Here is a 12,718-nt window from a genome sequence, read left to right on the forward strand (position 1 = left end):
ATTTGAACAATACAATGGAGAAACTAGACAAGAAGAGTTGCTGTGGTTAACCGGTGTGCCTCTGGCCATTGCCAACACCCAGCGCTGTTACTGATTTGTCCCTGATTATTCCTTATTAAACTTTCAAAAGTTCTAAAGAGTGAGGCTCATTTCTCACAAAACCCAAGGTGCTCACCCCTTGTTCTTCCCCCAAAGCCAGGATTTGTCAATCCCAAAATTTGCCTGGATGGAGGAGAAGGAGGCTGCGAGGAAAAGGAAGATGCACTGGTGTGGAGGCCCATGGGAGTCTCAATCTCCCACCCATGGAGGACTGGTCCCCAATAAGAAGAATAGATTTCAAGGTTATGGTGAGAAGCTTGCTTCTCCCACAGATCTTTGCAGGCACATGCTGATTTATGGAAAGTTCTGTTACCCCATTGGCCCGTTGGCCTAATTACCCTAGTTCACCCCCTGTTACCCATCTCTGGTTAGTCCCTAGAATGTTCTCCCTCTCTGTCCCTCCATTGGCCCCAGTTTACTGCATTCCTCTGTCCCTGTTTCCCTATTAGCTGTCCCGACCCTTAACCCCTCCTTTGCCCCATTTTCCCCCATATCCATTGGACCCTGACCCTCAGCTCCACCCTCACTACCCCATATAAAAACCCCCTGTGCCCTCAGCTTGCACCCTGTCTTTGTCCCTGGACCCTGTTCAGCTCTGTCCCCTGTTCCTGTACCAATAAACCCAGTTTGCTGCAGATCATACCCAGACCCATCCTGCCGACTTTGTCAGCTTTATAAAGCAGCCGTGAGCTCCGGGCTCCTGAGTGCCGGACGCTCCAAGGGCCTCGGCAGCGCCAGGACGCTCCAGACTGGGACAGCCAGGCAGGGCAGGAGGAATCACTGCCCCTTTCCCCTCCCTGCTGCTCCATCTCCCAGCCCAGCACCGCTGCAGGACAGCCTCACTGCCAACGCCATCCTGCCAGGGATGGACTGGGGGGATCTCCTTCCCCTTCCCTCTGGCATGGAGGCAAATCCCATCTTCTCCTTGTCCTCCCTCCTTCTTCTCCTCATTCTGTCCTTCATCCATCCACGTTCCTTTCCCATCTCCTTCCTCACTTGTTCCTTCTTGTTCCTTCCTCTCCTCCTGCCTTTTCCTTTTCCCTTCTCCCTGTCTCTTCCTCTGCTTGTCCTTACTCCCCCAGGCATTGAGCTACGGACAGAGACCAGGGAGAACAAATCCCTGCCACAGAACCTCGTGGAAGAGGCCATTTGGAACGGCTCCACGGCTCAGGAATCCAACGGGGAGGAAAAGCCCCAGAGATCCCACACGAGGAGGGGCTGCAAACCCAGCCCGGAGAGCTGAGAGGAGGTAAAAGCCTCCCTGTGCCGGGAAGGGTGTGGGGAATGTGAGAAGAGCTTCAGGCAGAGCTCAGCCTATTCCTGGTGCCTCCAAAAACGGCGGTGCCAGATGCAGAGATCCCCCTGCAGATCCATGGGGATGCAGAGATCCCCCCGTAGATCCATGGGGATGCAGAGATCCCCCTGCAGATCCATGGGGATGCAGAGATCCCCCTGCAGCCCCCGGAGCAGCCACGCTGGAGCACGGGGATGCCTGAGAGGAGGCTGTGCCCCCGTGGCCAGAGGGGCCCCGCTGGAGCAGCCTGTCCTGGCAGGACTGACCCCGGGGCACAGTGACCCACGCTGCAGCACTTGGAGGGGGGCTGTGCCCCGTGGGATGGACTCAGCTTGGAGAAGTTCCTGGAGAAGTCTCCGGTGGGAGAGAGCCCAGGGTGCAGCAGGGGAACGACTCCTGTCCCTGAGCAGAGGGAGAAGCCCCGGGGCATGAAGTGAGCACGGCCCCATTCCCTGTCTCCGGCACTGCCGGGGTAGGAGGTGCAGCTGGAAGGAGGGAGGCGTGGGGGAAGGCTGGATTTAAGGCTCTTCACTTACTTCTCATTATCCTGCTCTGAGGTTTTGGGGTTTTCTGTCAGAAATCTCTCCCCTCCCCCACTCATCCACAGGGATTTGGGGCAGTTTTCCCTTTTTGGGGGAAATCAAAGCGATGCACTGCTGCTCCTAATTAGGGGTAGGAGAAGTGAGGCTCCAGGGCTTCCCGCTGAGCCCGGGCCACCGGAGCCGCAGTGCCGGGAAAGCCGTGGCGGGAGGTGCGGAGAAGTTTGTTTGTGTTTTCAGCTCAATCCCCTCGGGCCCGGGCCCGTTCCAGGGCTGTTCCTCACCTCCGGCTCTGCCCTCACGCAGCCCGGGGGGCCCTGAGAGCGCGGGGCGAGGCTGTGCCGTGTGCAGAGCCCGCCCCCGGCTGCGATTGGGCGACGGTGCCGTCCGTCGCGGTTCTGGCGCGCTGATTGGTGGAAGCGGGGCGGGGCAGGCCCCGGTGGCGGCCTGAGGGCGGCCGTGGCTCGGCGGCGGCGCCATTGGCGGAGCGTGTGTGCGGGCCCGGGAGCGGCGGCAGCGGCCGGAGCGCGGTGAGGCGGCGGCGGAGCTGGGAGGCGGCCGCAGCGCAGGTGGGAGCCGCGCTGGGTTGTGCGGGGGCTCGGGGCTCGCTGCGGGCCTCGGGGGCGGCAGGGGGCTCAGGCGGGTTCGTTGTGCCGTGTCCGGCGCGTGTTGCCGCTGGCGTGAGGGCGCTGCGGGAGCGGCTGCCCGCGGTCTCCTTGCGGCCGCTGCCTCGGCAGGAGCCGCTGCCGGAGCAGCGGTGGCTCGGCCCGGTTCCTGTGGCCTGGACAGAGGCGGCTGCCCCGTGCCCGGAGCTGTGCGGGGAAATTGACGTGGCCGGAGGTTTCTGTGCCCAGAGGAGACAGAGGAGTCCTGTACAAGTGACTTTATTGCTGAGCAGAGGGAGAGGCCGTGGGGCATTTGCCGTGCGCTCTCTGCCATTGCTGTAGTTCGCAGCCTCCTTTTTATCCTCATTTTCCCGGCCTCATCTCCCTCTCCTTTTGCTCACTGGCTGAGGTACTTGGAAGGTTCAGACTTCCACATCTGCCAACTTCATGTCCTCGTTAATGTGCACCCCAGTTTTGTACAACAGCCGATATTCATGGCTTTTTTAAGTCTTTGTTCTCGAAGTTCAGGCATTTAGCGGGACTTTCTGTGAGCAGCAGTCCATGTTAATTAGTAACATTTATTGAAGCTGGTGGTTTCGCCCGTTACTTCCTTATCTACGAGTCCCTGGCCCCTTGCTCAGCCGCTGAATGAGCTGCACTCTCAAGGTGTGGAGCACGGTAAAAAGGTGAGAGTTGCTGTAGCACATCAGAGCAGAAACAGCATTCGTTTAACCCATGGTCTGCCAGGGAGCCACAAAACCGTGTCCCATTCCCATTCTTTTCACGTTTGGACTGGTACATGAGCTGCTTTTTTGTTTCCGTTGTTTTTTTTTTTCACCACTTTTCCTTTATCATCTATTTGCCAACAGCAGTTGGAGTCATTTAGTTTTCCACAAACTCCTCTTTTTTCTGCTAACAGATGATCTGATCCCGTCCCATGGTGAAATGTTGTTTTCCTCATTTTAGTGGATTGCTCAGCAGGAAGGTCAGGAGCTGGAGCTGTCTGGTTGGTTATTCCGAGGGCAGCTTGTAATCTAATGATGCCATTGAAATGAGAAATGGGTTCTGTGGCTCCTGATATGAATAGGTTCGGGTTCCCAGGGGCTGGTGCACGGTGTTGTAGGATTTGTTCTGCTGGCCGTTCATCTTTTCTCCATTTTTGGCCGCTCTCTCCAGCCAGGGCTGCATCAATTGACTGCTTTTCTTTAATTAAATCATCAAATACTTAGATTCCCAACTGATTTCTCTGAATTTTTGGTAGCAAAAAAAATCCCCAGTGCTCTATTATACCCTGTATATAACACAGACAGGGACAGCACATGTTGGAGTGGGCAGAGGGATGATTCCCCCCCATTTATTTATAGTGAAGTTTTCCCAACATTCTCCATTTGCTGTTTCCCTGTGCAGCTTCACCCGTTTCTGCTGCAGGGTCAGATATCCTCACCCTGGGCTCTGCCTTGAGCTGTGCAAATTCCATCAGTGCAAGCAGGCAGAGCTTGGGGTGAGGGCAGAGGGAATCAGCCCAATTCCTGCCCCAGGCAAGAGACCCAGGTCCATTGTCCAGGCTTTGCCCAGCAGTGTTCATTTGCATTTCTAAAGCTCCTCTGCAGGCTGCCTGGAATGAAGCTTCTCTTCCAGGGCAGCCACCTCGTGAGTCACGTGTGGCCCCCCACAGAATCTGGTTTTTTTGCAAAAAGTATCAACTATTTACGAGTTAAAAGTATTATGGTAATGCTCTTCAATTTTGCAAAATGCAGTGTTAAAAACGCCAATCACTTGTTTTTAAAATTTTTAAAAGTTTAATAGGAATAAAATGGTTATAAAAATAGTAATACAATTAGAGTAATAATAATTTGGACAAACTGAATTAGGACAATATGAGACAATAAATACAAAGTGTTACAGATGTCCCGGTACCTTTTGCTGGACAGCACGAGTCTGAAAAAGGACACCCGTTTACAAAGGATTAACCCTTAAAAAACATAGCCTGTTGCATATTCATACACTTCATACATGATGCATAAATTCCATTCAAATACAGGATTCTGTCTGGTCATCCTCAGCTTCTTCCTCCAAATCCTAACAGCGCCTTCGAGGTGGGAAGAAGTTGGTTTCTTCTGATAAGAGGGCAATAAATTCTTCTCTGAAAGATGTAGGTGTCCTGTGGCTGCTATCTCGCTGTGAGTCCTTTCTTTTTAAAAAAGTATCCTGCATAGCATCGTTTCTATTTAAACAATTTTTATAATCTAAAACTATATTTAACACAGTACTTAAGAAAACTAATACAGCATTACTTTCTAAAACAACACATATAATATTCATTTTAATATTTGCAAAAAGCCAATAATAAAATACATGCATTTTTCACATGCAGCATAAAGGCGAACATGGAAGAACCCAGACCAAAAACTGATTCTCACAATTCTGTCCCAAACCCACCTGAAAATATAAAGTGTGAGTTTTATGAAAAATTTTTCTCATGTTGTAATTTTGTCACTGAAGGACAAAACCTCTCCAAGGGAAAACAAAAACTCTCCAAGAATCTCTTTAGTGTTAGAGAGTCAAGGCATTGCTTGCTTCTGGCCAGGATGTGCAACAGAAATAATTTCTTTCACAAATACCCTGGCTGTGCAGAGAAAATCATTCCATGGCATGTGAGTTTTACTAGATTTTTCCTAAACTTTGTGTAGTCTGAACCAATCTAAATCCCCAGCTTTAATGTTCATTGCTTCCATGTTGTGTAGGTTTTTAGTATTTGGTTTCCTGTTGGATCCGGATTTCTTCCCCTCTGCTGTGAATTCGGTCCACACTCCTGGATTTCCTTCTCAGCCTTTTCCAGACCAGGTGTCTCCAGCTGTGCCGGGGGCAGTGTCTGGGGTAGCTGTTGGTTGCTGTTTGCTGCTGGGCGTTGATGTTTTGTTGCTGGTCGTTATCTCTGTGGGTGTCTTTTGGGCTATTCCCAGTCTGTTGAGATGTTAAACTCATCTCCGTTGAGTGGTGTAACAGCCCTTAAATAAAACCTTTAAAATTCCTTTCCCCAAGGCAAAGGCAAACCAAGCCTGAGTTGAGAAAGAAGATTTAAAAGAACCAAAATGGGTGCATTTTGCAGCAATGCAGTCGCAGTCAGCCCAGAGTGTGGGTGTGAGTGAGCCCCAGAGTGGAATTGTGCCGTGGTGCTCCCCAGCAGCTGTGGCAGTGCAGGCCCAGCCAGCGCTGAAGCTGCAGCAGTGGCAGCGAGGCTTGGCCGCAGTGGCTGGAGGTGCCAGAGGAGGGTGGCCAGGATTTCCGAGGGTTTGAGCAGAGGATCTGTGGGCAGGCCCAGGGGCTTGGCCCGCTGTGGAGCCCTGGCTGCTGCTGCGTTGCCTTCAGGGCAGGCTCAGGGGCGGCTGCCATGGTCCTGCTGCAGGCGGGAAGTGCAAATCTCCGGGGCTTCAGAGCCCCTGAGGCCAGGCTGAGGGGTCCCCCCGTGTTCAGCTGTGCTGGCGGCTGTTTCTGGCCTCAGGGACACTTGGCATGGGCCCCTTGGCCACCAGTGGTGCTGCTTTGCACTCCTTAGGCAGGAGCCGATGTCCTGGCTGGGTGTTGGCAACAGCAAAGTGCCGGGGCAGGCTCTGTGCCAGCCCAGCTTCCTGTGGGAGAATCTACCTTGATCTCTGATCCAGTGGTGTCTGAAGCAGTCAGAATTGCTTTTGCCCCCCTGTTAGGTGCCATGGTGTCAGCAGAAGATATTGAAGACTTCCTGCCCAGGGCATTTCAATGCCAGGCTCTTACAAGCACCCAGAGCTCCTTGGGTTGAGCTGAGCATGGGGCGGTGACCTGCGCTTTGTCTGATTCCCCTTCCTTCCCTCCCCTGGAACAGGCTGTTGCTTTTAGACACCACTTGTCCTGGTTGCTTCAGAGTACTTTGGAGGGGTTCCATATCTAATTTTCCCTCTTTCTTTGGGGCTGCCCACACTTCTGGGTTCACTTCAGCATAGGCCTGGCCAGACATTTGACACAGAGGTGCAACAGAACTGGCCTCTGTATCAACTTATATAATATTAATTTGCGTTCCAAGCTTAGCAATCAAATCCCTTCCAAGTAAATCATGATAAGAATTAGGAGCAAACAAAATTCATGCATTTCAAATCCATCTCGGAAATCTGCTAACAGTGGTTGAATAAAACCATGCATCTTTCCCACTTATCCCCTCACTAATCAAACAAATGTTTTGCATTTTTCCCCCTTAGGTCTAAGCTTCAGAGTGGATTGAGAGGCCCCTGTGTCCATCAGGAGAGGCCTCCTCTCAATGCAGACCCACCTGAATGTTCTCAAGGGCTCCAGTGTGGAGGGTCCCTGGTGTGATGGGAGCTGTGACAGCCCTGCCAATCCATGTCCATCAAGGGGTGGACTTGCTGGTCCTGAGGGTGCTGCTGTCTGTGCTTGCAGTGTCCTTGTGCCCTGCAGCTGGAGCCCTGATTCCTTGCCAGGGGCTGTTAGGGTGGGCTGTCCCCTGCCGAGGAGGGCAATGCCTCTGCCGGGTGCTTGTGGCCGAGCCCGTGTCCTGGGTGCTGGGGCCCCCTTGGGCCCTGGGGCTGATCCCTCAGGGGCTGTAGGAACTCTGCCCTGGCCTTTGCCTTCAGCTTGGCCTTTTGCTGCTCCCTTCTTGCATTCACCTGCTGGGCCTTTGTGCCCAAGTGCTGCAGGGCCTTCTTCTGCCCCTCCTGCAGCCCCCGTCAGTGCCTGTGGGTGTTTGTCTTGCTTTACAAGACAGGTGTCTGCTTGGGAAGGCAGAAAAAGCCTCTCTTGGAATGGAGAATGCAAAGCCCCTCCCTCTTAATTTTTAGACTAGTGAAATCAAGGGGCTCTCAGGCAAAGCTATGGGAATAGGAATACCAGTTCTTTACTAGTGTGTAAATAAAGCAAACAAAGAACACCAGCTCCGGCAGTGCCAACAAACAGAGCCCGGAGCCAGTCCCGGCCTTTCGGCTGCGGCGCTTTCCCCTTGGGTGCAATTCCTGGCACGGCCGGCAGGGGCGCTGGTGGCTCCCGCGGGGCAGGGCAGCACATCCCTGCCATGGGAACCTCTCTTAAGGGAAATAGAGCAATCCCTTCATCTAACTCTTTCACTTTTTTACCTTCTGTAGCCTTTCTCCCGTGTTTTGGGAAAGAATTTGGAGAGGGCTGCCTTTTAACTGAGCTCCTAGTGTTTCAATAAGGTGCTTCCTGTAGAGAGAGAGAGTTTCCCTGTACAGCTGGAGCTGTGGTTACCAAGGGGATGTAACTCAGAGCAGGCCGGGGTCAGGGGAGGATATCCCGCCGAGGCTCGGTCGGAGTGTGGGCAGGGTCTGCTGCCGGAATCGGCAGAGGGGGATCTTCCCGTGGAGACCGAGGCGGAGCGTGGGCAGCCCCCACATGGCTTATGGCGGCTGATCCAGCAGCTCCCGGCAGAGAAAAGGCAGGTGGGAGACCCCGGCAGCAGCGGCGGCGGTGCCCAGCGCAGCTGGCACGGGCAGGGCAGCCGGGGATGGGATGGCTGGGACCCGCCCTCGGTGCGGTCGGCGCGGTGACCTCGGCCCAGGCGGCAGGACAGAGCAACCCCCATCTTCCCCAGCATGGCCGGCAGAGCGGCCGCGGGCCGGGCAGTGGGAGCAGGGCACACAAATTCACCGCCAGCGCCGGGGCAGGTGGAGCTGCCCTGGGCAGTGAGCCCGCACCTGGGATGGAAACCGGGGCAGGCGGAGCTGAGGCGGGCAGCGAGCCGGGACCCGGGACAGGCGCCTTGGCCGCGAACGGAGGGGGCAAGGCCTGGAAAGGATCCCACTCTCTTTCTGATTTTTCCTCTTGTTCCCCTCCCTTTCATTTCCCCTTTTTATTTTCCAGTTTTGTCTCGGGTGTTGGTGATACTTTAAAGATTTTTATTCTCCTAAAATCTCTTGTCTAACATATGGCATATTCTCTTTCTTCTTGATTAAATATTTTTTTTTACAAATAAATCCAGAGCCTAACAAATCTTAACTTCTGCTTGGATACTTTGAAATGGTCGACGAGCTAACTCACGACCTCCTAATGTTGTTTTTCTCATCACCTTTTTATTTATCCTTTGGCAAATTAAGCATCTTTCAGTAACTTGCTTTGCTCCTCCAAAAATCCCAGTGCACCCATAGTTCCTTAAAAAATGATCACACAAAGCTTGATTACCCCAGTGGGTTTTCTGATGCATGTCTTCTAATATTTTCCTAGTAAGCCCATTTTATTAAGTAATTGTCTTCCATCAAGAAGTTTCCATTTCCTTGATTTATCTTGTTCACTTCCTATCTTGTTTGATTCTTTTTTCTCGTCTTCCGTAACCTTTGGAATTTCCAGTTTTTCCTGGTTTGGAGTTAATATTAACATAACTCTTTCAGCTCCATTTTCTGCTGCATCCTTAGCTTTGTGATGTGCCCCCAGTTTGCCCAGTTTGCCTCGCCTTTGGCCCGGGCCGGGTTCCCCCCGCCCGCAGCGGCTGGGAGCAGCCGAGAGCCCCGCGTTGCCCATCCCGACCTGTCCCGGCTCCATCGCCGCTCCTGCCGTGGGCTGCGAGGGCTGCGGGAACGGGCACCGAGGGTGTGGCTGCTGCTGGGGGAGGAGGAGGAGGCAGGGAAGGGCAGGGATGGAGGGGGAGGAGCAGGTGGAGATAAAACAGAGCAGAAGGAGGAGGGAGGGGGAATGGAGGAGGAGGAGCAGGAGGAAGAGGAAGAGGAGGGACAAAGGCGGATGGAGGCTGAGCTGAGGGAGCCAGGCCATCGATCCCTGCCTGAATTTGCAGCCCCCACCTGTGGGATCATCTCCCCCCCGCCATGGCTCCGGTGAGCGGGGAGGGGGAGCTCGGCCCGGATATCCCGGGGGGTCCCTGGGTTGGGTTTTTGGGGGGATGTTTGGAGAATGAAGAAGTCCAAGGCTGAGTGGAAAAGGCCCCTTGGGGGGACATCGGGGGGTGGCGGTGGCGGCTGCCGGCAGAGGCAGCCTGGAGGAGCAGAGCCCTGTGTGCCCCAGGAGCCCAAAGTGGGGAGCCCAGAGAGGGGGGAGCGCCGCCATTGGCGGGAGCCTCAAGAGCCTGGAGAGGGGCAGGGGGGACTCCTTGGAGCCGCTGCAGCCCAGAGCAGAGAATGAGGGGAGAGGGGAGCCCGGGAGCCCAAAGAGCCCCGGCATCCCGAAATGGGGAGAGCGAAGCGGGGGGAGCTTTTGGCATTGCTGGGACTGCCGGCAGCCTGGGCAGGGCAGGCACCGAGGAGAAGGGGGACCCCCAATCTAAGCGTGACCCCAGCAGCTGGGACAGGGGGGGACCCCAGAACTTGAGAGGGGAGGGACCAGAGACAGGGAACTCCTGGGAGGCTTTTTCAGGGCTGAGTCTTGGTGTTTGGGAGGTTTTTCGGGAGCCCAGATGGCCGGTGACTTGTAGAGATGGAGTCGGGCAGAGGGACCTTCAAATTCAATGTGCTCATCCCTTGTTTTTCCTCAAACCAGGATTTCCCATTGCCAACTCCTGGGAGGCTGCTAGGAAGAGGAAGATGCCTTGGGACACTGAGGCAGGTGAGGAGGAAGTCAGTGTCTCTGGAATGCTTAAAATCAGAGGGTTTTGGGAAAGCTGCAAAAGACAAGCCTCAGAGACAGTAGAACTGATTAGAACTTTGCTGCAGCCATAAGATTGGTTAGTAGAAAAATTCTATAAGAATTAGAAAGTAGGGAGAAATAGAACAATGGTCTGTGCATTAACACTTATCTAGTATAACTCCCTAACCTGCAGAAAAGTATATCTAGCAGGATATTAGGAAGTTCCAAGCTTAATAATGGAGCTCTGTGCATTGTGTTTTAAGGCTCACAAGCAGGTATTGTATTTGAAATAAGGGAGCATTGTTTTAACCGTCAATGTGCTTATAGTGCTTGGATAGAACTACTGTCAGTATGCCTTTGCTTTGCGTGATTGGTCAAAAACCTTTTAAAGTAAGTTTTAACATGAAGTTCTTTGTCTGCTACCTGCAATGTGAGCTACTGGCATCTTCCCATTGTCATAACCAAGTAATGAGACTGATGCTGGGGAATAAAAATAGCTCAGGACACGTTCCTAGCAGTCCAGTCCTTTTTGTGATTTGTGCACTGCCCCGAGCTGGCGATGAGTGCCCCTTTCCCCTCTGTGCTGCTCCATCTCCCAGCCCAGCAGGGCCCCCAGCTGCAGCACAGCCCTGGGGGGATCTCCTTGCCCTTGCCTGTGGCACGGAGGCAAATCCCATGCTGTCCTTGTCCTTCCTCCCCCAGAGCAGGAGCTGAGCATGGAGAGCAGGGAGGACAAATGCCCGCGGCAGAACCTGGTGGCAGAGGCCGTTTTGAGCGGCTCCACGGCGCAGGAAGCCAACGGGGAGGAAAAGCCCCGGAGCTGCCGCACGAGGAGGGGCTGCAAACGCAGATGGCGGGGATGTGAGGGGGAAAGAGCCAGCCTGGGCCGGGAAGGCGGCCGGAGATGGAGCCAGAGCTCGGAGCTGGTGCTCCATGATGGGGAGAAGCCCCACACGTGCGTGGAGTGTGGGAAGAGCTTCAGGTGCAGCTCCAACCTGATTGTGCACTGGAGAATCCACACTGGGGAACGGCCCTACGAGTGTGGGGAGTGTGGGAAGAGCTTCAGGCAGAGCTCCGGCCTGATCAAGCACCAGAGGACCCACACTGGGGAGAGGCCCTACGGGTGTGGGGAGTGTGGGAAGAGCTTTATGTGCAGCTCCGACCTGATCAGCCACCACAGGATCCACACTGGAGAAAGGCCGTACAAGTGTTCCGAGTGTGGGATGTGCTTCAGCCAGAGCTCCCACCTGATCAGGCATCAGATGACCCACACTGGGGAGAGGCCCTATGAGTGTTCCAAGTGTGGGAAGAGGTTTAAGACCAGCTCCCATCTCCTCCGGCACTATCAGAGTCACACAGAGGAGAGGCCCTTCGAATGCCCTGACTGTGGGAAGGGATTCAAGCACAACTCCACCCTTGCCAGGCACCGGTGCATCCATACTGGGGAACGGCCCTACGAGTGTGATAAATGCAGGAAGAGGTTTCAGACCAGCTCCCATCTCCTGCAGCACTATCGGATTCACACAGAGGAGAGGCCCTTCCAATGCCCCGACTGCGGGAAGGGATTCAAGCACAACTCCATCCTTGTCAAGCACCGGCGCATCCACACAGGGGAGAGGCCCTACGAGTGTCCCCAGTGTGGGAAGAGCTTCTCCAGGAGCTCTCACTTGACCCAACACCAACGGAGGCACTGGTAAGGGAAGCCCTGCGAGTGCCCCGAGTGCGGGCAGAGCTTCGTGCGCTGCTCCAGCTCCATCCCCCACTGGAGGAGGCACTTTGGGCACAGCCCTGGTCACTCACATTCCCTGTGATCCATGTCGGGAACACACCTGGTTGCTTCTCCTTTTGGTCTGGCCTTAATTTTCCTCTGCTTCACCTTCATCCTTTAAAAACACCCCAAACTAGGTTAGATGAAGGAAATTGATTGAATATATCTGAAGTTCCATAATTTCTCAGTTGTTTTAGAGGGAATTTAGGATTTGGGGACAGGTTCTGTGTGGAGTGCTGCTGTTGCTAAGAGGCAGGAATTTGATCTCACCCTTCTTGTGTTGCTGAGATCTCCTCCCCTGACCCAAACCCCAACTCCACCCTTGGGATACCCTATAAAAACTCCATGGCCCTGCCTTTGCCCTGTCTTTGGGGGTAAGAAATGAATTCCCAAAGGATCAGCCTTTTCCCATGGGATTCCAAGAGGATCAGCATTTTTCACTGGATTCCCGGAGGATTCTGACTCTGTCACTGGTTTTGTTTGTACTACTACATTTGTATTTTTAATTTTTCTTAATAAAGAACTGTTATTTCTACTCCCATATCTTTTTCTGAGAGCCCCTTATTTCAAAATTTTATTATTATTATTATTATTATTATTATTATTATTATTATTATTATTATTATTATTATTATTATTATTATTATATTAATCAAAGGGAGGGAGTTTACATTTTCCATTTCAATGGAGGCTCCTGAAATGGGTAGACACTCCCAAGGATGGGCCATGTAAAATAGTTCCTGAAATATGTAAATGAGGTTCTGGATATGCATGAGGGTCAATGAATATGCAACAGGCTGATGCAATTAAAACCAGATTAATTGAGAGGTGTCCCCGAAAA

The 12,718-nt window shown here is 53.3% G+C and overlaps 1 protein-coding gene across 3 annotated transcripts; it reads left to right on the plus strand.

Annotated features, from left to right (window-relative positions):
• The first annotated feature begins 2,365 nt into the window (after positions 1–2,365).
• On the plus strand, positions 2,366–12,418 carry LOC139604952 (zinc finger protein 154-like). Of its 3 annotated transcripts, XM_071456295.1 has the most exons (3): positions 2,366–2,501; positions 10,023–10,088; positions 10,812–12,418. In XM_071456295.1, the coding sequence occupies exons 2-3, from the start codon at positions 10,067–10,069 to the stop codon at positions 11,804–11,806; spliced, it is 1,017 nt and encodes a 338-aa protein (XP_071312396.1). In that variant the 5' UTR covers positions 2,366–2,501; positions 10,023–10,066; the 3' UTR covers positions 11,807–12,418. The 3 variants fall into 3 exon arrangements, with proteins under 3 accessions (XP_071312396.1, XP_071312397.1, XP_071312399.1); XM_071456296.1 differs by lacking the exon at positions 10,023–10,088; XM_071456298.1 differs by lacking the exons at positions 2,366–2,501; positions 10,023–10,088 and adding an exon at positions 9,278–9,364.
• Positions 12,419–12,718: the final 300 nt, after the last annotated feature.

Source organism: Agelaius tricolor, unplaced genomic scaffold (genome assembly GCF_023055355.1).
Source record: "Agelaius tricolor isolate 1412-34295 unplaced genomic scaffold, bAgeTri1.0.p SCAF_57, whole genome shotgun sequence".
NCBI lineage: Eukaryota > Metazoa > Chordata > Aves > Passeriformes > Icteridae > Agelaius > Agelaius tricolor.